This window comes from Pteropus alecto, unplaced genomic scaffold (assembly GCF_000325575.1).
Source record: "Pteropus alecto unplaced genomic scaffold, ASM32557v1 scaffold98, whole genome shotgun sequence".
Classification (NCBI taxonomy): domain Eukaryota; kingdom Metazoa; phylum Chordata; class Mammalia; order Chiroptera; family Pteropodidae; genus Pteropus; species Pteropus alecto.
In genome coordinates, this window is record NW_006443570.1 from 653,993 (window position 1) to 676,947 (window position 22,955).

Sequence of the window (22,955 nt, forward strand, 5' to 3'; positions counted from 1 at the left end):
ACACTGTGCGTGCCCTCATTGGTGAGTGGGGGGGGGGGGGTCCTCTTTGGCAGAGCTGGGAGGAGACAGCCTTCATGTTACTGTTTGAGGAAGGCTGTATATCCGTCAGTAACGCTGTCTTGGAATAATTACAATCGTGCGTTAGTAGCAGATTTCTCTCCAGAAGTTAGCACGAAAGGAAGGCAATTTCCTAGGCAATTAAAAAATCTCAGTCTCATGTAATTAACTGAGGAAAAAAAAGGAGCTAAATGTGAGCGCATCAGAGACAGCCTTCATGTTACTGTTTGAGGAAGGCTGTATATCCGTCAGTAACGCTGTCTTGGAATAATTACAATCGTGCGTTAGTAGCAGATTTCTCTCCAGAAGTTAGCACGAAAGGAAGGCAATTTCCTAGGCAATTAAAAAATCTCAGTCTCATGTAATTAACTGAGGAAAAAAAAGGAGCTAAATGTGAGCGCATCAGTTGCACCTTGCTTAGTGCTTTTTTCCATTTCCTTTTCATTTTCTGTTTTAATGCTGGGAAGAGCTTAGAAAAAAAGTTAGTAGGAAGTTTCTGTTGATTTATGTTTTCATTTAGTAGGTTTTCCATGTAGTCTTCTTACTGAATGAACGTTAAAAGTCTTGTGTTGATAATTAAGGGAAATCTAAATTTTATTTAGTTAAAAATTTTTTTTTTCCAATTACAGTGACATACAATATTACATTAGTTTCGGGTGTGCAACATAGTGGTTAGACATTTTGAAGTGATCACCCCGATAAGTCTGAAATTTTATTTAGTTTTGATTTTCTTAAGAAAATAATGATTTTAATTTAAAAAATCTTCAATTCTCATGTTTATGCTAAGAAAAAAAATTTGTTTTTAAGCAGAGAATTAAGTACAAGAACCGTTACTTGATTTCCATGAGTTTTGCTCAGAGACTTGATCTTCTCAAGAACGGATTCCTCAGATGAGGAGTATTATTGCCAGTCAAAACAGAAGCACAGGGCCATAGTTCATTCCTTTCAGGCTTTATTTAATATATATTTTATTTAGTACATAGAGCATACACATTTAGAATCTGGCTTTCTCAACTGCCTTCTCCAAGTATAGATTTGAGCATATTATTTGATGAAGTCTGTTATCAGTGTTTTGGTGTACCTGTTTGTGCTTCTGTTTGAAATTAGTTGCTAACTGACCTCAGGGGTTGGTGTCTTTTAGCTATCACCAGATCTCTTATTTGACTCCAGACCTGGGCAGCAGTAATTGAATGTTATTTCAATCTGACAGCTGTTTGGTTTCTTCAGTGAGCTGAGTAATTTAGTACTGCCCAAAAGCAATAGTTGCCTAAGTTGTTTAAAAAGAGAGAGAGAGTTGAGGTGTGTGGGGCGGTGGGGGTACGGTGAGAATAGCGGAGGGAGAGAAGGGGGAAGAAAAGGAATGGAGGAAGGAAGGAAGGAAGGGAAGGAGGAAGGAAAGAAGGAAGGAAAGGGAGGGAAGGCCACTCAAACCCTGTCACCAGTTAAACGGCTCTGAATTAATACAAAGTCCATAGAATGGTTTCTCTAGTTCACTGGAAGAGTAAGTGTTGCCTACAAGTCCTAAATCTTGTAGGCATTTTCTGTTTTAATATCTCATTTCCAATACCTCAAATTGCTCTTTAGAAATAGCAATAAATGTTTCACCTGTTACTACTTAAGAAATACTCTGTGAAATTAGCAACACATAGAAGTAGTTGAGGCTGGAAAAAACATGTAGAATATTCTTGTCCTTGTGCCTGTACACCATCAAGGGGTAACTATAAATAGGAAATTATCAGAGTCCTTATTTCCTTCAGTGTACACAAAGCACTTTCCCTTTCCCTCCATTCCAAGAAGCAGATAGCATAAGCACCAGAGCAAGTCGGCAGGAGGAAGGAGAAAGGGCAGTACATGGTCAAAAAAAGTACTACTCTAGAGTCTATTGAGGTAGTTAGTGAGTTAAGGATAGATTAATGTAGACATCTAGTCAATTTGAATGGAACTGTTTGCTAAAATTTGCAGTGAGCATTATACAGAAATCACATCAGCCAAAGAAAAGATGTGATGCGTTGAGGCTGCATTTGTACAGGCTCATGTGCATGTATGTATACATATGTATGTAATTTTTTTCCCCTAGGGACTCAATAGATCTTGATAATCCACAGGAGAACATTAAGGCCACCCAACTCCTGGAGGGCCTGGTGCAGGAGCTGCAGAAGAAGGCGGAGCACCAAGTGGGGGAAGATGGGTTCTTACTGAAGATCAAGCTGGGGCACTATGCCACGCAGCTCCAGGTGGGTGTGAACTCTGGGTCACACTTAATTCACTTACCTCGGAGGGACTCATCTGTCATTTAATACTTCCTGTAGAGATTGGCTTTCTCTTCTTCAACTCAGAGTTGTTGAGTTACATGTTACTTGTATAAAGATCTTATTGTTCGGTTCCGTGGTTGTAGCCTTTCTTAACTTTGTATTTGAAAATGATTTCAAATTTATCGTAAGTTGTAAGAGCGATACAAAGAACCGCTACTTATGCCCAGGTTGTTAACATTTGCTTCATCATATGCTCTCTCCACACACACATTTTCATCACTTGAAAGTAAGTTGCACACATCATGTCCTTTTGCCCCAAAGTTCTTCAGTGTCCATTTTCTAAGAATATGAACCTTCTCTTACATAGTTATAGTACAGTTATCATATTTAGTAAATTTAACATTGAGGTAGTTAAATTTAGGTAATCTTATGTCTATATTTCCATTTTGTCAACTAACTTAATACCCTTTATGGCAGAAGTCCCCAACCCCTGGGCCAAGGACTGGTACCGGTCCGTCGCCCGTTAGGAACTGTGCTGCGCAGCAGGAGGTGAGCAGCGGGTGAGCGAGTGAAGCTTCATCTGTATTTGCAGCCGCTCCCCAGCACTAGCATCACCGCCTCAGCTCCACCTCAGATCACCAGGCATTAGATTCTCATAGGAGCACCGGTCCTTGGTGCTAAAAAGTTTGGGGGCTGCAGCTTTAGGGCATTTACCCCCATGATCCAGTCCAAGATCACATATTACATCTAGTTGTCCTGTCTCTTAAATGTCCTTTAATCTGGAACTGTTTCTCAACCTTTCTTTGTCTTTCATTACGTTGACATTTTAAAATAATTCAGCTCCTCTACTTTTTAAAGATCAAATGTACCTCATTTGGGGTTTGTGTGACGTTTCTTTATGATTAGATGCAGGTTACACAATCTCATCAGAATGCTAAATAAGTGATGTTATGTCCTTCTCAGGGTATCAAGGTGGTGTCCAGATGATATGGCCTTTTTGAAATTTATTTATCCTGTTTCCAAAAATGATACCCTAGCACTTTAGGCAAATTAGGATACAAGAAATAAAATAATCTTACCTTCTTGCTATAATTGGATTTCCTATGATGTGCTTTTCTTGTCCTCGTTGATATTTGAGGAGCAGCATCATGATCACAGCATCGTGTCTCCAGGAGTCTCCTCCAAGGTGGGGTGAGGCCCATAGCATGGAATGTGACAAAATGATATCTGCTCTTAAATTCTTTCAGAACACGTATGACCGCTGCCCCATGGAGCTGGTCCGCTGCATCCGGCACATTCTGTACAATGAGCAGAGGCTGGTCCGAGAAGCCAACAATGTGAGTGTCCCAAGTGGTATCGGGAACGGAGTGGAAAGTCCTTACTTGCCCACTTCTCTCTGGACTCAGTTTTGTAACAACTCTGTGTGCCTCTATTGATGTCTCTAAAACAGAGCATTGTCCTAAGGGGCACAAAAGAAATAGAAGACTGTTCTCTGATCTTAACTGATTTATAACCTTGATGAGGTTGCAACCACAAAACAATGTGAACAAGTGCAAAATAATTTACCCCAACTGAATAATTTTGGGGTAAAGTCATGTTTATATTCAGGTGAGATTTCTTAAGAAAGACTTCTGCTTAGCCCCTTCTCAGCCAAGTGTTGAAGGAATGGATCAGACCAGGTCACTTAAATGGCTGGATCCAAGGCCCGTGGATGCCTCCCCTGTAACTTTGCTTTGGAGTCTCCAGGATGCCACCTATGAGAGGTTCCCTATCTTCCCTCTTCCTTCAGTCACAAGAAGGTCTTGAGTGAGGACACAGATGACATGAGTTCACAAAGCCTTGTTCCCCACTGCGTCCCCAGCACCTAGCACAGTCCATGGCATCAGATCAATGAAAGAATGTGGAATGAGGGGTCATCGTCACTAGTAGGAAAACCAGGGTAACTCCTGGGACGTATTGAGTTCTAGTCTCTTCGAAGGGAATTAAATGGACCCTGTTTGGGATACTGTGACGGAGGTCAGAACTACAGTAGAAGTTTCTACTATGCTTTATGGAGGTGCCATAGTCTGTCAGGTCACCTGTTTCTCCTCTTATCCCACTCGACACCAATTCTCACAAATAACATTTGTAATTCCTCTGACTCAGAATTTAGCTTTCGGGGTTTCAGCCCAGGTGCTAGCATTGGCTTCTCCTTGGGATTAAGGCCCGAGGTGTTCTCCCATTGTCCCTGCCCAGCTCACTGCTGCCTGCACACTCCCCCCGGTCTGTCTCCAGGGCACCTCTCCATCTGGAAGTCTTGCTGACACCATGTCCCAGAAACACCTTCAGATCAACCAGACATTTGAGGAGCTGCGACTGGTCACGCAGGACACGGAGAATGAACTGAAGAAGCTGCAGCAGACTCAAGAGTACTTCATCATCCAGTATCAAGAGAGCCTGAGGATCCAGGGTGAGGCCGGGAGTGAGGACTAGAGAGAAGCTCAGACCCGATAGGAAGAGAAGCAGTTACCTTTCTCTGGAACAGCAGGGGATCATTTGCACTGAAGACAGTGCTAGGAGGATGAGACTTAGGAGGGGGACAATTCAAGTGCTTGCCTTTAGAGATGGGGATGTCACTCAGGCCTCCCATACCTAGGGAGCTCCTGGTCCTCTTGTGGGAAGGAGCTTCCAGTCAAGTACACAGTACCAAACAATGCTTTTGTACATAGTAGGCATTTTATAAAGGCTGCTTTTGAAATATTAAACTCTCTAAGCAGGGCCAGTATAAGAGCAAAGGGCTGTGTTCGTGGTGACAAACTCGTCATGTTGTTCTCTAAGATTATTCAGAGAAGCTATCCAGGGGCAGAGCACATGAATGCACCTCAGTAGCCCTTGTAGACAAAAGCTCCCTTCCTGGTCTAAATCCTGCTTCATACTTGAGTACAGAGAACTTGAGTCAGTCTTGAGGCTCTGGAGCCCCAACAGCACCCCCTATTGTCCTTCTGGGAACCTGGCAGTGTGACTTCATAGTTTCCTCTCCCTGTTTGCCTGCCCAGCTCAAAGTCTCAGTGAAGCCTTTGCTCAACCAACCAGCCATAAAAACGTTCATATGCTGTGTGCTCATCTAATACCATGCATGTGGGCTTGATCTCACAACTGTATTGATTATCATTTATTAACTCTGCCTTCCTCACCAGAATATAAATTCTCTGAGAAGGGACTGTGTCTTATATCTCTGTACCCTGAGGCGAACACATTGCCCGAACCATAGTAGGGGTTGAGTAGATGTTGGTGGGATGATTCTAGCCTATCTTTCTTCCATCTGATTACACTCCAGACTGACCCCAGAGAGAAGAGCCTACTTCTTGAGTTAGGGTCAGGAGATTCAGGCTATTGGTTCTACCCAAAGCCTTGGACTGGTTGATCTTATTGATTATCCTATTCTTGGGTTTTTTGTTTTCTATTTATAGGTTTAGGTTTCGATTCTGGTTTGGGTTTGTACCCATCATGCAACCTCAGTTCAGTGTCATTGATCGAGTTCACCCATCAGAAACACAGGCTATTGATCTGTTTGTGTACAAGAAGGCTCAGCTCCCTCCAGTAGAGCAGACAATTGCCTCACGTCTCCTGGCATCCTTCCCAGAAGCTTCTGCAAATTGCCAAGAGAGGCCCAACTGGGTCACTTGCATAGGGAGGCTGGGCCCAGGTGTTGGAGTCACCGCCACCTCCCTGTGAGTGACAGGATCCCTGAGGTGGCTGTCCAGACTTCTCTGCTGTGTTGCATACTAGACATTGCTCTTCCTGCTCTGTCCCCTGCAGTGAGATTGGAGGTGTATTTCTGAAGTCTCTAGTTCTGGGCTTTTCCTGGCTGTCTAGAGTTGCTTTGGTCTGTCCCAGCTTGTGTGTCCATGGGGCAGGGCCTGGGTCATTGTGACATGGCCTTCAGAGGCCTGCCAGGAACTTGACCAAGACACGCTGACACTCACATCTTCTTGGCTCAGCCCAGGTAAAGACACTGGGACGTTCAAAAAGGCTATTGGTAGTGTGTAATCATCCCAGCATCTAGGGTAGTGGTTCCCTTTGATGGGAAGGATGAGTTTACAAGCCAGGGAGGGTGAACAGGTGGCTTTAACTATGGAAATGTTTTATTTCTGAAGCTGGATTATGGCTACACAGGTGTTCCTTGCATTATTCTTTTCACCTTCCTTATGTCTTAAGGACGTCATAACTGATTTTTTTAAAAAAGTGTAATGAGGCCTCACTGACTCCCTATTCCTGCCATTGATGAGATTCCATGTGCCAGGTGGATTTTTGAGCATTTTCCGTATCATCACTTTTTAATTGTCACAGCAGCCCACTGAGGCAGGGAGCAAGATCCTCCCATTATACGCATGGGGAAACTGAGGCACAGGATAGTGAAGCGATTTGTCGAGTTCACCCAGTCAGGGCGTACTTCCAAACAGGCAGTGTGGCCCCAAGCTGTACCACCATGTGGCCTGAGGATAGCTGGGCAGCCAGCTGTATGGGCTAGGGTGGGAGGGGAGGCTGCAGGGTAGGGTCCTGCTCAGCTGTACCCCTAAGTCTCCATCTCCCCAGTTCTTAGAGGGGAGCTCAGAGTTGGGAGGCCGGAGAGCGGAGCCCGCTCATTGCTGGCACTCTGGGCTGCCAGAGCCCCAACTTGCCACCAGTCAGATGTGTCCTTTAAGGGTCTTGCCTGCAGAACAGGTGAGTGTGACTTCTCTGACCTCCTGCTGGAAGCTGGGAGATCACGGTCGTGGGTCTCCTGTCTCCTCCTCTAGCTCAGTTCGCCCAACTGGCCCAGCTGAACCCCCAGGAGCGTCTGAGCCGGGAGACAGACCTCCAGCAGAAGCAGGTGTCCCTGGAGGCCTGGCTGCAGCGCGAGGCCCAGACGCTGCAGCAGTACCGTGTGGTGAGTGGGCCGACGTCCCTCTGTTCTCAGTATGAGGGTCCACATCCCAAGCTGTCGGGGGACCCGAGAGAGGGCTAGAGCCAGGAAGAGAGCAGGACCCAGCAGAGCTGCAGGCCACAGCCCCCTCTTCCCTGTGGGAGCCTGTGAGGCAGAGCAGGTCAGGGGGAGGGGCAGCCCTGCCTCCTGAGTGAGGCCCTGCAGGGCGTTCTCTGGGAGCCCAGAAGAGCCTGCTCCCCACTCCCTGCAGGAGCTGGCCGAGAAGCACCAGAAGACGCTGCAGCTGCTGCGCAAGCAGCAGACCATCATTCTGGATGACGAACTGATCCAGTGGAAGCGCAGGCAGCAGCTGGCCGGGAACGGAGGGCCCCCCGAGGGCAGCCTGGACGTGCTGCAGTCCTGGTAATGGGTGTGGGGAGCGGGCAGGGGCTCAGGGTGGTGCTACCAGCTGCTGCTTCTGCCCCTGTGTTTCCACGCGCAGCTGGCTCACTCTGTCCTGTGACAGGTCTTATTTCACTAGTGGTTCTGGTTCCTGATCCAGACTTTGGTGCCCCCAATCATGCCTCCTGCCCCAGGAAGGGAGTCCCTGTGTTGGGGAGGGGGGCAGGGCGGGTGTGCAGAGTGATGCTCGGGCTGGGTGAGTCCAAATCAGGGTCGCTCCTCCGGTGTGTTTCTGTTTCTGGATGGCAGGGCAGCTCCGCTCTGCTCAGTGGACGGGAGTGGTGGCTCAGGTGTAGAGCCTTCTTGGTGAGGGCTTCCTGGGTGACGGTGGAGCTGGGTCCTGGGGGCTCTTCCCAGGGGATGGGGTGAAGACCCTGTCCTTCCTGTCGGCCTTGGTGCTCATGTGCAGGTGTGAGAAGCTGGCCGAGATCATCTGGCAGAACCGGCAGCAGATCCGCAGAGCTGAGCACCTCTGCCAGCAGCTGCCCATCCCCGGCCCAGTGGAGGAGATGCTGGCCGAGGTCAACGCCACCATCACAGACATCATCTCAGCCCTGGTGACCAGGTGATTGCCGCCCTTGGGCACGCCCGGCCCCCCATGTGGTTGGCATGGGGGAGGCAGGGGGTGCTTTTGCTGAATCCTCGTCTCTCTCTGCCTCACACCCCATCCCCTCTGTCCCCAGTTGCTGTGGCTGCTTGGCGTTGACCTTGCCCAGTCTCTCTTGTCACTGCCTCATGGGCTGCCCTTTTCCTCTGCAGCCCACGCCAGCTGCTGAGTTCGTTTCCCTGCCTCCCCGTTCACCATCATCCCCCCGCCAAATCTCAGTGGTCTCCCTGGGAACAGGGTGTCTGCCACGTGCTCTCTCTTTGCCTGCTGAGCCCCGTTCAAGGTGCCTCCCCACATGGAGGAGGGACCAGAGCCCTGTCTCCTGAGGCTGCATCTGGTCACTTGTGTCCCCACAGCACATTCATCATTGAGAAGCAGCCCCCTCAGGTCCTGAAGACCCAGACCAAGTTTGCAGCCACCGTGCGCCTGCTGGTGGGCGGGAAGCTGAACGTGCACATGAACCCCCCACAGGTGAAAGCCACCATCATCAGCGAGCAGCAGGCCAAGTCCCTGCTCAAGAACGAGAACACGCGCAAGTACGCGTGCCCCCCTCACGTCTGTCTGCCCCTTTCCTCGAGTCCCCATGACAGGAAGAAGTGATCCTTCTAGGAAGCTTCTGGGCCCAGCCATTCCTGTGTAGGAGCGCTATTAGCCCTTTTGAGTTCTTCTGTGAAGATAGTATGATTTGGTTTCACTTAATAAGAATACATTTAAGAAAACTTTTGTATATTTCATGTATATTTTTGTGGAGCTATCATTTCCTCTGAATGATGTATTTGTAACAACCTGCTCTGTTTCCTCCTACCCCGACTGTATTTCTATCCCGTGTGAGCTGAGACCATGTGTGGATTCAGATTTGCGTCTCTCTCTGACTTGCAGTGATTACAGTGGAGAGATCTTGAACAATTGCTGTGTGATGGAGTATCACCAAGCCACTGGCACCCTCAGCGCCCACTTCAGAAACATGGTGAGCATGGAGAGAAGAGGAAGAATGGATTTTCCCTGTCTGCGTGAGGGCTTCGTCACCTTAATTTTCTCCTTTGCAGTCCCTGAAACGAATTAAGAGGTCTGACCGTCGTGGAGCAGAGTCGGTAACAGAAGAAAAATTTACAATCCTGTTTGAGTCACAGTTTAGTGTTGGTGGAAATGAGCTGGTTTTTCAAGTCAAGGTAAAGCTCTCCCTTAGCACTGTGTGTGAGTGTGTGAGCGAGAGCATGCCTGTACTTTATATCACTGAAGAATTGTTTTGATCGCATAGTGTCTTCCTTTTGGTTACTGATAAACAGTAAGGGAGGAGACCTCATCCTTAGAACTGGATCTCTTAGATTCTCTTAAGAAGGAACAAACACTAGCAAACTGAAATAGTTGGAGACATAAGTAGAAGATGAATCAGGAGAAACATCACTCAGGATGAATCTGAGTAACAGCTGTAATAAATTTGAGACATGTGTTACTTGCTTTCCCGGCCCCACCCCCCGAAATGTCTCCATTCTCTCTTTTCTCTCTCTTGTTTTCCATGTAACTTTGAGAGTGTACTCCATCCTTCAGAAATATCTAATAAAATCTCTTCATATATCAAAAATTTCTAAGATCGTGCCAATGTGGAAAAGTCATATTATTCCTGGAGCCATTCACATTCTGTGTCCAAGGGTGACATTTACTGAAACTCGAGGGGAGAATGATTGCATCGTGATAGCAAAAAAGAAGAGAAGGAGAAGAATGGGCGACTTGTGGGTGCTCAGCCCTTCTCCTGTGTCTTTCTAGACCCTGTCCCTCCCGGTGGTGGTGATTGTCCACGGCAGCCAGGACAACAATGCGACGGCCACTGTTCTCTGGGACAATGCTTTCGCAGAGCCTGTGAGTGGATTCCTTGGGCCTGTGGGTCTCACTGTCTTGTCTCACTGTGTCGTGAATCTCTTTCATGTGTTATCCCCCAAAAGAGCATAGGAAAAAAAAAAATGTTGTTTTCCTTCGCTGGAGACAGAATAGAGAGAACATGGAAAATGGAAAGAGCATGGCCTTGAAGTCAGGCCACGGTCTCAGTTCAAGCCCCACCATTTCCTGACTCCTTGACCATGGGAAATTCACTTTACCCCGAGCTTAAGTTTCCCCTAAGTGTCTGCCACATGACGATGATAATGTTCCATAGCATCGTTGAGAAGATTAAATTAGATAACATACAAAATTCTTGTCACATAGTCAGTATTCAGTAAACATTATTTTTGAGTCCTTGGGTGAACCCATAAGTGAAATTTGGGACTCCTAGGTTCTTTCTAGCGGTTAGACCTCTCGGGAGGTTATTTTAGCTTAGAAGTTGCTTCCTGTCATCTTCCTTCCAATAAATGAGGGTGACATTTAATGTCTTTTCAAAAGTTTAGAGTCTGTGATTCATCTCAGGGCTCTCATGAAGAATGAGATGCTTTGTCTAAAGGGACAAATATGATTTTGCGAATCTGTGCACTCAGATACTCTGAATCCCACTGGTGTGCTGCTTGATGAGTATTTTCAAAACACTTCAGTAGGCAACGTTCTATGTGTTGCCTATTTCCTGTAGAGATTAGTCTGTAAAAGCATGATTAAAGGGTTATAGTTCTTATTTGAGACATTAAAGTATGTTCTGCAATGTGTCTTCTGTGAAGAGTCATACACTCTCAATGATTTTTTTTTAGAGAGCAATATTTTTGCTGCCAAAGTGAGATTTGTATCAGAAATCTACCACGCTTGTACTCCTTGATGTGTAATGCAAACCCTGGGTTTGAGGCTCCTTTTAAAAACTATCTGCCTGCATCATGTCCCTGATAAGCTTCCTGGGGAGGATTGCCACATCTCTCATTTCCTTTCCTGCCTGTCCACAGATCTCACTCCCCCGGTAACTTTGGCATCTTCTGCAACATGTCATTACTAAAGTATCTTGTCTAATTAATAAGCATTTTTAACATTTTTTCAGTATGTTAATAACTAATGTACATCCTCTGCTGTTTTAAAATAAATACATAATTGTAGGAATTTACAGATATATTTATTTGCATATGCGTCAAATGATATAAGTATATTGCAGCACTGTTTGTAATAGCTAAAGATTGGAGGCTGATTCATAGATGTCCATTTGTGGGGATCAGGTTAAATATATTATTGTTCTTCCATGCTGTAGAATATTTAGCAGCCACAAAAGAAAATGAGGAATATTTTTATGTGCTGATGTGAGGTCTCGCAATTATAGTACTAAGTGAAAAAAGGGAGATGTAGAACGTATGGATTTTATGCTTCCATTTGCATTTTTTTCATGAAAAATTAATATATTTGCTGGCCTGCATAGAATATCTTTGGAAGTATACACAAGAAACTAGATTACATGTTTTTGGGGAGAGGAACTGAGTTGCTAGGGGACTCAGGGATAGGAAAGTGACTTCACTGTATAACCTTCTATGCTTTTTAAATTATATATCATTGGAAGGAATTGCCTAGTCAAAAAAGTTCTTTGTAATAATTAAAATGTATTGTGGCTGAATGGGATGAAGAGCAGTTTATTAAAGATTCATATTTTAACCTTGTCTTCCATCTCGTAGTTACCATTCATCGTTTCACTTTGAGCCAGAGTTCTTGGCAGAAGGTGTCAAGGGCAAGGATTACACTTGCACACACATACATGTTCTCTCTCTCTGTACTTAGCTAGGGAACCAGTCTTTTAGATTTCTGTTCCCATCAATGTACAGTGGAAGAGCCAGACCTTGATCATGTTCTGTTTTTGTGGCTTTGAGAATGTAGGATTGGACCACACATTCAGCAGCTCATTTAGAGAACACCTTAGACAGCACAGAGTTACCCTTTAGGGTGTGTGTGAAGAAGGTAAAATGAACCTTTTGAGCTTCCTAGAACTGCACAACCCTATGAAAGTATGAACTGATCCTCAGGCTCTGTAAGATAAACATTTGTAACTACATCCAACCGTCAGCGTTTTTCTTTTGCGGGTCGAGGGAGTACATCTGCAACTGTTTTCTCACGAGATTCTGGCCTCTCTCCCTCTCAGGGCAGGGTACCATTTGCCGTGCCTGACAAAGTGCTGTGGCCGCAGCTGTGTGATGCGCTCAACATGAAATTCAAGGCTGAAGTGCAGAGCAACCGGGGCCTGACCAAGGAGAACCTGGTGTTCCTGGCGCAGAAACTGTTCAACAGCAGCAGCGGCCACCTGGAGGACTACAACAGCATGTCCGTGTCCTGGTCCCAGTTCAACAGGGTGAGGGACCCGTGGCCGGCTGCCATGAGATCAGCCCCTCCGAACCAGATGCCTTCAAGAGTCTCCCTGCCCCAGCCCTGTGCTTCTTGTCTCTAACGAAATGTGCCCAAAGTCATAAGCTCCTAAATAGATGGACACCCACGTACTTTTCATGTAGAAAATTACATGTTTAAGTAAATTGGGCTTTGTGTGCAGCCAGTGCTTTTCATATAGGAGACAGCACAAAGCAAACGTTAATGTAATTCATGAGAAGTAAAGCTTTGGCGGTGATCAGAGCTTCATGGCTCTGTCCCATTGATTATGATGTCCCCGATGTGGCATGCAAAGTCAGGCTCCTACGGGGTGCCTTCCCCTAGAATCAGATAATTGCATTTTGCTGATAATTATTGTTAACTGCTGTGTGATGAAGCAATCTCTGGGGCTTCCCAGTGCGATTTAATTCAGTTCAAATTTACAACCCGCCCCTGAGCATCTTGTTAAGATGCAGGCTCTGATTCAGTAGGTCTGAGATGAGGCCTGAAATTTGCATTTCTCAGAAGCTGTTGGGTGATGCTGCTGCTGGTCATAGACCTCACATCAAAAACAGCAAAGGCCCAGTCAGCCCAGGTCCAGAGAAGGTGTTTGTGGCAGGGTCCATGGGTGTTGGTAATTGCTCTGTGATATTTCCTCCTGCTTTCTTCTTTTCCTATTGTGTTTTTTCAGTAGCAGGACCATTTATTTGGGCAAGTGGATGAAGGCTTGTATATTCGTATGATTCTGACAGTGTCGATGTTTGCTTTCTTTTCGATTTTTCCAGTTCAAGTGTCTACAGGTAATATTCCACGTGTTACTTTTGCCTTCTTATGTTCATTTTTTGTGTCTCCAACCAGGAGAATTTACCAGGACGGAATTACACTTTCTGGCAGTGGTTTGATGGCGTGATGGAAGTGTTAAAAAAACATCTCAAGCCTCATTGGAATGATGGGTGAGAGTCCTCGTTTCTTAAGTCAGCTCTTAAGCCAATGATAGAGTACAAAGGTCGTTAAAAAAATCATACTCTGCTTCTGCTCCTTTGGCTTTTGTGATGCAGGGCTATTTTGGGTTTCGTGAATAAGCAACAGGCCCATGACCTACTCATTAACAAGCCTGATGGGACCTTCCTACTGAGATTCAGTGACTCTGAAATTGGCGGCATCACCATTGCTTGGAAGTTTGATTCTCGTGAGTATTCCTCCTTTCTTAAGAGACAGCCAAGGTGCTCTAGTTAGCTGCTTTTGTTGCAAAATTAACATAACATACAATTTATTGAGTACTTATTATTCGTTGGGGCCAGTACTAATTATGGGAAGCACAAATGTGTAACCATGACACAGATGCAGGGAACACGGCAGCCTGTTTAAAATCTTGTCATGGGAAACACAAGTACTAATTTTGAGAAACGCAAATGTGTAACTGTGATCTGGCTACCTGTAATACAGTGTCCTGTCCAAAATCTCAGTTGCTTCCCTTTTGAAATATTTTCCTTCTTATTACTCAACCTCGAGCTATTTCAGAGAAAAATTACATTGATGATTTGGATCCTTTAGAGTAGAAATAATATGCTATATTAATTATTCCTTTATCCTTACTATACAAGGCTATTGCCATCGATCATTTCCATCCAAGAATCTTTCCTCTTATTCTCACAATAAGATAAGAGTAACTTGTGAGTTTGTTTTCTGTGATTTAAAGATTTTAATAGCGTTTAATAACGCTCACCTGTCCTCTGGCTATGGACATGCTTCCTATCTTTCTTATGTACTTTTTTACAGGGAATCGGGGGTCAATAAGAAATTTCTTCTAGAAAGGGACAGAATACCACTTGAACTTGAAACTACCTGAGAGAGATCATTGGATCTCTAGGGAAGTGGTGTGTGCATTACCAGCTATCTACCCATGGCTTTTAAAAACAGCTGCTTGATCTGTAACCTGTCGTTATTTTTAAATGAAGATTTTATTGGTACAATTTTAATGGAGAGCTTTAAATTGTAGTATATTTGGGTATTAAGATTTCCTATTCAGAAATCATGTTTAGAATATGATTATTCTGTTTATCGATCTAGAGGAAAGAATGTTTTGGAATCTGATGCCTTTCACCACCAGAGACTTCTCTATCCGGTCCCTGGCGGACCGCTTGGGGGACTTGAATTACCTTATCTACGTGTTCCCTGATCGGCCAAAAGATGAAGTGTACTCCAAGTATTACACACCAGTTCCATGCGAGCCTGCCACTGGTAACAATGTTCGCATTCTGATTTGGTTTTGTTGTGATTTGGGTTTTGTTTTAGTTTTGTGTGTATGTGTCTGTCTGTCTGCCTGTCTATCTGGCATGAAAATCTACACAATTCATATTCAGTTACTGCTGTTTGAGCATTTTCCAGGGCAGATGGAAATTCTGGGCTATATTCTTCCGTCGTTCAGAAAACATACCTGCCACTAACCCCAAATATCAAATCGAAGGGAACAAATTGCTTTTAACACAAGTTTAGATCCAACAAAATTAGGAAGGTAAAATTTCGTTTTTCAAAACAAATGGTTTTATTGTTTTCTGGGCATAAAAGTATTATGGATTTATTGTAAAATTTCCAAAAAAGTATAGAAAAGAAAATAGACATTATGCAATATCTCTTATCTAGAGATTAACTACTGTAAATAATTTAGTGAATTTTTTCCAGTCTGTATAGATATGTATTCTTTATTCATTCATTCAGTCACCAGATGTTTATTAAGTACTTCCTTTATGGAGGTTGCAATCTAATAGCAGAAGAAAGACAATGAACAAGTAAAGAAATAAATATGTAAGTAAGATAAGTAAATTAAAAAAATGTAGTGATGGATGCTTTGAAGACAAATAAGCAAAGTTAAACAAACAAGTGACAGAGAAGAGGATAGTGGGTAGCATCTCACTAGAAACCCTCCCTGAGGAGGTGACATCAGAATAGACCAGGAAGCTCTATCTAAAGATCTAGAGAGAGAACATTCTAGGCTGAGAGAACAAGTGCAAAATCCCTGTGGTGGAAGTGAGGCTGGCGTGGTTGAAAACTCTCACAAGGGCCCGGGAGGCTAGAGCTGGATGAGCAAGGAAGAAAGTGGTAGGAGATAAGGGCAAAGCAATAGGACGGGCCAAATCATGTCAGGCTTGGAGTCCAGGGTAAAAGGCTCCGGTCATATCATACATCAGCTGTTGTGATTTGTTTTGTTTTGTTTTTTCAAAATATACCATAGGCAGAGTTATAGGTCAGTAAATATAATTACAATGTCATTTTAATAATTGCATAGGATTCCATTATATGGTGATTCCATGATATATTCCATACTGGTTATTTAAGATCTTTACAATTTTAAGTTATTCACTGATTTTTGTTATGATTAATATAGAGATAAGCTGGTATATGCATCTCATTCAATTATTTCCTTAGGATAAATTCCTAAAGTAGTATTTGTGTCAAAAAGTATATACTTTTTAAGCATTTTGACACATCTTTGCGGAATTGCCCTCCAGAAAGCAGAATCCGTTTTCGCTCCCACAGATGTCTGCTGGAGCATCTGCTTCTCCATCCCCCTGCCAGTCATAGGTTCTGTCCATCCGTTTCATGCCAGTCTGATTAGCATATAAATGATATCTCAGTTCTTATTTTCACTTCTTTGATTCTAGGTAAGGTCAAAACACCTTTTTATCTAATGGTAATAACAATAATAATAAATAGAATGCTAATAGCAACTAACATTTGTTGAATGCTTACTGTGTGCTAGGCACTCTTCTGAGCATATTTCATATGGTATCTCATTTAATTCTCAAAACAGGCCTGTGAAGTAGGTACCGTTACTACCCCATTTTACATACGAAGGACTGAGGCACAAAGAAGTAAAATAATTTGGCAAAGGTCACAAAGCTAGGAGGAGGCCAAACCAGGGTTTGAGCTCAGATAGTCTAGCACCAGAGCCTGTGTTTGTTAACCTCTACGTTATTGGTCGTTTGTATTTTTTCCATGAAGTGCGTTCATGTTCCTTGCTCATCTTTCTTTTGGAATTCCTTTTTTTCTTAATGATGTATAAGTAGTTTTACATAGTAAATAAACCTTTTATTATATATAGCAAATATTTTTCTCAGTGTGTCATTGTTCTTTTAACATTTAAGTTTCATTTTGCTGAAGTGCAGAGACTTGTAATTTCTATATAACCCAATCTATCAACCTTTTTCCTTTATAGAGTCTGTCTTTCATATCATGCCTTCCTAACCTAAGGTGGTGGTTATATTTCTAGGTGGAGAATAAGCCAAAATATTTTTAGATTTATGTTGTATTTTGGATTAAGCCTATCACTGCGGCTCTTTGTTAGTACAGCTAATCTAGATTTTTAAATTCTATTTTTTATAACATTTCTTTGGTTTTTATCTTTTTTTGACAATCTGTAAAATTCTCTGTAGACCATAAGCACAAAAAGCATGAGATACTATGCAAAGGTAGCCCCTGACATTTGAAGCCCTAGAAGAAGCAGGTTAGGATACCAAGCAATTTGTGAACCACGTAGCATTCACTGCCTTGGGCTGTTCCATCCTGTTGACTCTAGAGTATTCTTCATCATATAATTTAGTTAGGAATATACTTATGCCGATACTCACATTCCCAGGAAACAAAACTTCATTCACTGACTTCAGACTATCACATTCCTACTACCTACTTAACTCCATTTCCATAATCAGCCTTTTAACCCATTTCCTGTTTGTTGCCCCAGAATACTCACTGTTGGCACTTGCGTCTGTCTGCAGTGTATACCCTGAGATAACTCGAGTGCAGATTAGTCCTAACCTTAGCCCCCAAAGTTTGCCATGAAATATCTCATTTTTATTATTATTTTTGCATCGTTCTAATATATCGATAGTCTTTGGAAAAAATGACATCATTCTGTTTATAGCATTCTGTTTTTTAGTAGTTCGAGTGCTGAAAATGTCAAATCCTAGAAAACGTAGCATTTCTACGCGTGACATTCAATGAACTCTGGCAGTGAGCTGCAGGGTTTGTTTTTTTTTTTTTTTTCCTAAATGGGAAAAAGGTTTAAAAAGGTAACTATGCTGGCCAGATCACTTTCAGGTTTGTCCCCTAGCGGCCACATCCCAGTGGGATTCTGTGGTGAGTATTCTTTCTAAGCAGCCACAGGGCACAGACAACACTCCATTGGGACAGTGACCATCAGATTATCCCCAGATGCAGCACGCCTAGGGCCATGAAGAAGCATGCAGAGACCTGAATTCCCTTTCCTAAAAGAGTAGAAACTCAGAGTAACTTCCAGGGTCATCAAGTCAATTTAATCCCTCTCTAATGCTTAGATTTTTCTGTGTGATCCTGACACGTGTTTGTACGTCTTCCACGTGAAAACCTCCAGTGATAAGGAAACCAGTTCTTCCCGAGACAGCCCATTGGTGGGGGGAGGGCAGCTCTAATATGACAACATTTTTCCTTATGTGACTGAGAATTTGTCCTCTTCTCACCAGTTGGTCCTAATTTTGTCCCCCAGGACACAGAGCAAGTCCTGTCCCTCTATGGCATCTGCGACTTTAAACTTTTAAAGACATTTATTTTTTTACAGTTAGTATGCAATTAATGCTTGATTCTGATTTGTATGGAAGTGTATATTTTCTGTGGTTTGAAGAATTTATTGAAACATTCGCGCCAACTTGGAAGATGTGTTCACCTGCAGTTCTAGTATTGAGGCTTCTCCTCTGCCCGGTCTTCCTAACAGATTGATATGTTAAGTGCTTGTGTCAGATTCTAAGATAACATTAGATGGTTGTGTCCTATCTTAAGAAAATATGTGATTCATAAGGGAGGTTGCCTTTTTACTTCATTTGAGAACTTTGGTTCTCATCACTGTTCCCCCCTTGGCAGCTAAAGCAGTGGACGGATACGTGAAGCCACAGATCAAGCAAGTGGTCCCTGAGTAAGTGCCCAGGGTCCGGCGCTGGTCTCCTGTTGCCTCTTTCCTCCTCCCCTGGCTGTCTTCACCCCTCACTGCTGCCCTCCTCTGCCATTCATGGGCCTGGCGTTCCCTTCCCGCTGAAACCTGGCTCAGCCCCAGGGAGGGAACTAGGCTTGGTCACCATGGGGCCAGTACCCAGAACTCCCAGGCCCAGTGGGCCGTTTGTCTTTCTACACCTGAAAAAGCCATGAAGATGTCCCTAAGCCCCTCCCCAAGTCACCGGCTGCCCCAAGGCCACTGAGGCTCTGCTCTGCTTCCTCCCACAGGTTTGTGACATCTGCAGACTCTGCAGGGGGCAGTGCCACCTACATGGACCAGGCCCCCTCTCCAGTCGTGTGCCCCCAGGCTCATTATAACATGTACCCGCAGAAGTAAGTTGTGTTCTCGTGGGGCTCCGTGGGGAGGAACTGGGCACTTGGCGTCAGGCCGGACCCTGGAAGGCTGGTGGGCAAAGGAATCCAGAGCTTTTGTAGGTCTGAGACCACCCAGCCAGGCCTGGCTCCAGCACGTGCCCAGGTGGAAGAGATTGAACCAGAACTATTGGTAGTTTAGAGTGGGGTGGGGCAAGTGTCATCTGCTCCCAAAATGGAGATTTTTCTTGCTCTGTATAAGGACCAGATGGAGTTTAGATCTGTCTGGACAGCCAGCATTAGAGGCAGCTGGGAAGGTGGGTATTTGTAGTCTGAGCCTTTCTGTCCGGCTAGCAAAGGACTCTACTTCCAGTGTTCAGATCAGAAGTGGTTCTTTTCCCAGGAAGCCGAGGGTACATGTGGTCTTGGGCAGCTCACTTGGTGGGTTGCGGGTTTGTGGTAATCTCTGCTGCTCCTCACTGGCCTCTGACAGCCTTTCCCTTTCTCTTCATCTCCTCTTTCCATCCCAAGTCCTGACCCCGTCCTTGACACTGACGGAGACTTTGATCTGGACGACACGATGGATGTGGCGCGCCGTGTGGAGGAACTCTTAGGCCGACCGATGGACACTCAGTGGATCCCGCACGCACAGTCGTGACCTCTCATCTCCATCTTCAGCGTCTTCGTCCTCGCTAGAGGAGTTACTCTTGTGGATGTTTTAATTCCATGAATCGCTTCTCTTTGGAAACAATACTCATAATGTGAAGTGTTAATACTAGTTGTGACTTTAGTGTTTCTATGCATGGTGACACCAGTGAAGGGAGTGTGTGTGTGCGCGTGCGCGCGTGCGTGTGTATGTGAGTTTGTACGTTGTGGTGTTTCTCCCCCTTGCTGTCCAGAGTTTAGCTATAGCATTGGGGCCGCAAACAGATGCTGTGGTTGTTTTAACCTTGTACAAAAAGGCAGTTATTTCCATGAACCCTGGAATTTGGCCACGTGTCTTGAGGGTAGCTGAACTTGACATGTTCACTTAAGAGAAGGACAAAGGGAGGAGAAAGCACCTCCTCTCTGTTGAGTCTTTGTCACTGTGTCTGCCAAGCAATTGTTATATAACCATGATTGTCTCTGCTTTTCTTCTGAAACGTAGAAACTGCCTTTTGACAAAGCAAGCCAGTCCTCCCTCCCCACTCCCCCTCACCGCCGTTTTCCTGGATAGTGATAGGAAAAGGGCCAACATATGAGGGTTGTTGGGGCAAGGGAGTCAGGGGTTTGGGGATGGGTAGTGGCTTTTTAAATAATGCTTAACCCATCTTAATGTTCTCCCCCGCTTCCCTCCCTGCCTGCCTCCCTCCCTCCTCTCACTCTATGGGACTGCCACTCAGTTCCTCTGTGTGTGCACATGTGCAGACACGTTTGATGGACTAGAGGGAAGAAGAGAGGGTCACATAACTGAAGCTGACAGTGTTGATGTCCTTCGTGTTGGCAGCCAGAGTGGAATGCCCATCCCTGACTCGAAGGTGCTGAGTGTTGCCTTGTCACCCAAGGAGGGTGCACTACTAGTCCGCCCATCCTTCCTCTGCCCTGAGCGAGGCTTTCTGAAAGCTCATCGATAATGGCTTTTTGCAAATGTTGAATGGTGTTTTTGTTTCTAAATTGAGACTTTTTGTTTTCCCCTTTCTACCCTAATCTGACATCAAAATTCTTTCTTGCTGTGTCAGGTCACCTCATTTCCCTTCACTGTTCACACACAATGTCTTGGAGTGTGGGTGGCAAGAGCATGGTCCAAACCCAGGGCCAGCACGGTCAGTGGGTGTCATTGCCCACCTGGTACTAGGTGCTGGGTGTCAGGCCTTGGTAGTTTGGGGGAATGCAGTCAGCAGGTTTGCTGAAAGTTTGGTAAGCTGCGAAAACAAAACAAAACAAAAAGCCTCAGCATAATTTTGCCCACATTTCTTCTGTAGTTTTACACCAGAAAGAAGGAATGGGCTATGGTAGGCAAGTGGGAAGAGGCGGGAGCAGGTAGAGCTTTCGGGTTAAGCCTACAAGGTCACCCCCGGCCCCCTCTCTAAAAGAAGGACATGACCACGCCCAGGAGAGAATGGCTCTAAAAACCTTATTTTTATACATGTGAGTAAATAAACAGATATTTTTTTTTTTACAAAAATAACTTCTGAACTTATCAGTGTTTTGATGTTAAAGGAAAATATTTCTCTGTAGTAATTATTTATTGGAAGATGACTTTTAAAAGCTGCTGTTTGCCCTGGCTTGGTTTCATACACTGATTTATTTTTCTATGCCAGGCAGTAGAATCTCTCTCTCTCTGCCTCTGAGGAGCAGGTTTGACCCCTCCATTGATACCAGCATTGACATAGGATGCTACTAAGCCCCTACGTACCCCTCAAGATTTGATTAAAATTCCACCTGTGATATGGGAGTGTTGGGGAAGGTGAAAAGGAAGCCTGACTGCTCTCGGGCCCCGTCTTAAAGAGCCCTCATCTGCCCATCACTCAGGCTTCGTCATCATGTGCTTCTTGCTGTCCCAGTAGCCCTGATAGTGAGGGGAACAGGGATAGACACACTTTCATATTGGCAGTGGACCCAGCCCTAGGGCATGCTGTAGGCAGAGCTCTCACTTTACAGTTGGCATTGGGGTTTGGAGGCCAAGTGCTGAGCGTGGGGTTCCCATGCTTGTACAGTTGCTGACCTGTCTTCAATTTTCCTGAGGCTGTGCCTATGGTGGGGAGACATTTTTGACTGAAAAGTGCGATCATTATCTGCATTATACTTCCTGTCTCCCTGTTCCTGCAAACTAGAAGAGGCAATGGGAAGACTTGACTGCCTCAGCCTCTCAGTCGCTCCCAGACACACACACAGAAGTCATCAAAGTGTTCCAACTCCATGTGTGCTACGTGCAGGGTTTTGTAGGGGGTGGGGGGGAGAAAAAGCGAATATAACTTAAAATGGAACTTTACTTTTTATAATTTTTCTTTTTAAAACTTTGTGAAATTATTTCAGATACATATTTTAGTGTTGAGTCAGATTACTATTTAGCCACCGAAAAAAGGTATTGTGTATAATTTTACCTGGGGCAATCACAAAATTGTGTATTTTATGTTACAATAAAGGCTTCCTCTGCAGGGACAATATTGAGTCCTGTTTTAATTTTTTTCCATCAGATGGTGAGGGAGGGTGGTTTAATAAGGAAAAGTATGAAATCATCAGTTTGACTCTGAAAAGAACTAGTTGGGAGTTGGCTGCCTCAGAGAACGAGGCATCAGTTTTGATGGCAGATGCGGGGGGAGCATTTCTTACCTTCCTGCTCATATGTTTTGGAAATTAGAATGATAGTCTTTATCTCCTAGCCTCCTGTCTCTGCACTCTTCCTCTTATGAAGCTCATCTTTAAAATTCAGTGCATTTAGAGTACCTGCCCTGAGCCAGGCACTGTGTGTGGGATGAGAAATTGTTCCTGCCCTCAAGAGGATTGCAGTTGGGGAAAGGCAGCTAACACAAACAGTTAAGACAGGATATTAGTTCATGCTGTTATTATATTAGTAAAGGTATCCCAAGACCATTATCGAATACAAAACACAGCGGAAGGGCAACAAACAGCTCGAGCTGGCTCTGAAGGAACAAATAGGAGTTAAGAAAGAAAAAAGTATTCAGTTTTTGAGGTGGGTACATCACTCAGCAGTGTGCCATTATTCCCACCTCCAACACCAGAGGCCAGAGCCATGGCTCAGAGATTTTGACTTAGGGAGAGTTAGGCTATAGAACAGAGAGCTTTGACTGTCTCCTCAAATGAACTGACTGAATTTGCAAAAGAATTTCAAGCTTAAGAGTGCTCTCAAAAACTGGAGGTTGTGATGAAAGACAAATGATAGCTACATTGGTGATATAGGCTAACCTGGGCTGACTAGTTTGCTGGAGAGAGATGGTGAAAGAGACAGCTGGGAGGAGCTCTCTCAGAGTCAGAACATACCTCAAATACTGACCTTCAAAGCCTGAATTTGATTGGATCAGTTTGGGGAGCAATTTATTTTCCAGGGCATTGTTGAAAAAAATATATAGCAACCAGCCAATAATTAGTGTAATTTAACAGCTGGCTATGGTCA

The 22,955-nt window shown here is 44.5% G+C and overlaps 1 protein-coding gene across 3 annotated transcripts in view; it reads left to right on the top strand.

The window, feature by feature from the left end:
• Positions 1 to 21,985, top strand: part of LOC102884882 (signal transducer and activator of transcription 5B) — a 47,555-nt gene extending 25,570 nt beyond the window's left edge. For 2 of the 3 annotated variants that reach the window (XM_025041657.1, XM_006924606.3), the window contains 17 exons: positions 2,135 to 2,291; positions 3,557 to 3,646; positions 4,584 to 4,758; positions 7,088 to 7,218; positions 7,466 to 7,617; positions 8,066 to 8,221; positions 8,620 to 8,799; positions 9,143 to 9,230; positions 9,310 to 9,432; positions 10,028 to 10,120; positions 12,291 to 12,497; positions 13,367 to 13,461; positions 13,567 to 13,697; positions 14,579 to 14,749; positions 18,401 to 18,452; positions 18,758 to 18,862; positions 19,373 to 21,985. In XM_025041657.1, the coding sequence (XP_024897425.1) occupies positions 2,135 to 2,291; positions 3,557 to 3,646; positions 4,584 to 4,758; positions 7,088 to 7,218; positions 7,466 to 7,617; positions 8,066 to 8,221; positions 8,620 to 8,799; positions 9,143 to 9,230; positions 9,310 to 9,432; positions 10,028 to 10,120; positions 12,291 to 12,497; positions 13,367 to 13,461; positions 13,567 to 13,697; positions 14,579 to 14,749; positions 18,401 to 18,452; positions 18,758 to 18,862; positions 19,373 to 19,499 (2,233 nt within the window). In that variant the 3' untranslated portion in view covers positions 19,500 to 21,985. Of the gene's footprint in view, positions 1 to 2,134; positions 2,292 to 3,556; positions 3,647 to 4,583; positions 4,759 to 7,087; positions 7,219 to 7,465; positions 7,618 to 8,065; positions 8,222 to 8,619; positions 8,800 to 9,142; positions 9,231 to 9,309; positions 9,433 to 10,027; positions 10,121 to 12,290; positions 12,498 to 13,366; positions 13,462 to 13,566; positions 13,698 to 14,578; positions 14,758 to 18,400; positions 18,453 to 18,757; positions 18,863 to 19,372 lie in introns of those variants that run through there. The other variant, XM_025041658.1, reaches the window with a different exon arrangement.
• Positions 21,986 to 22,955: the final 970 nt, after the last annotated feature.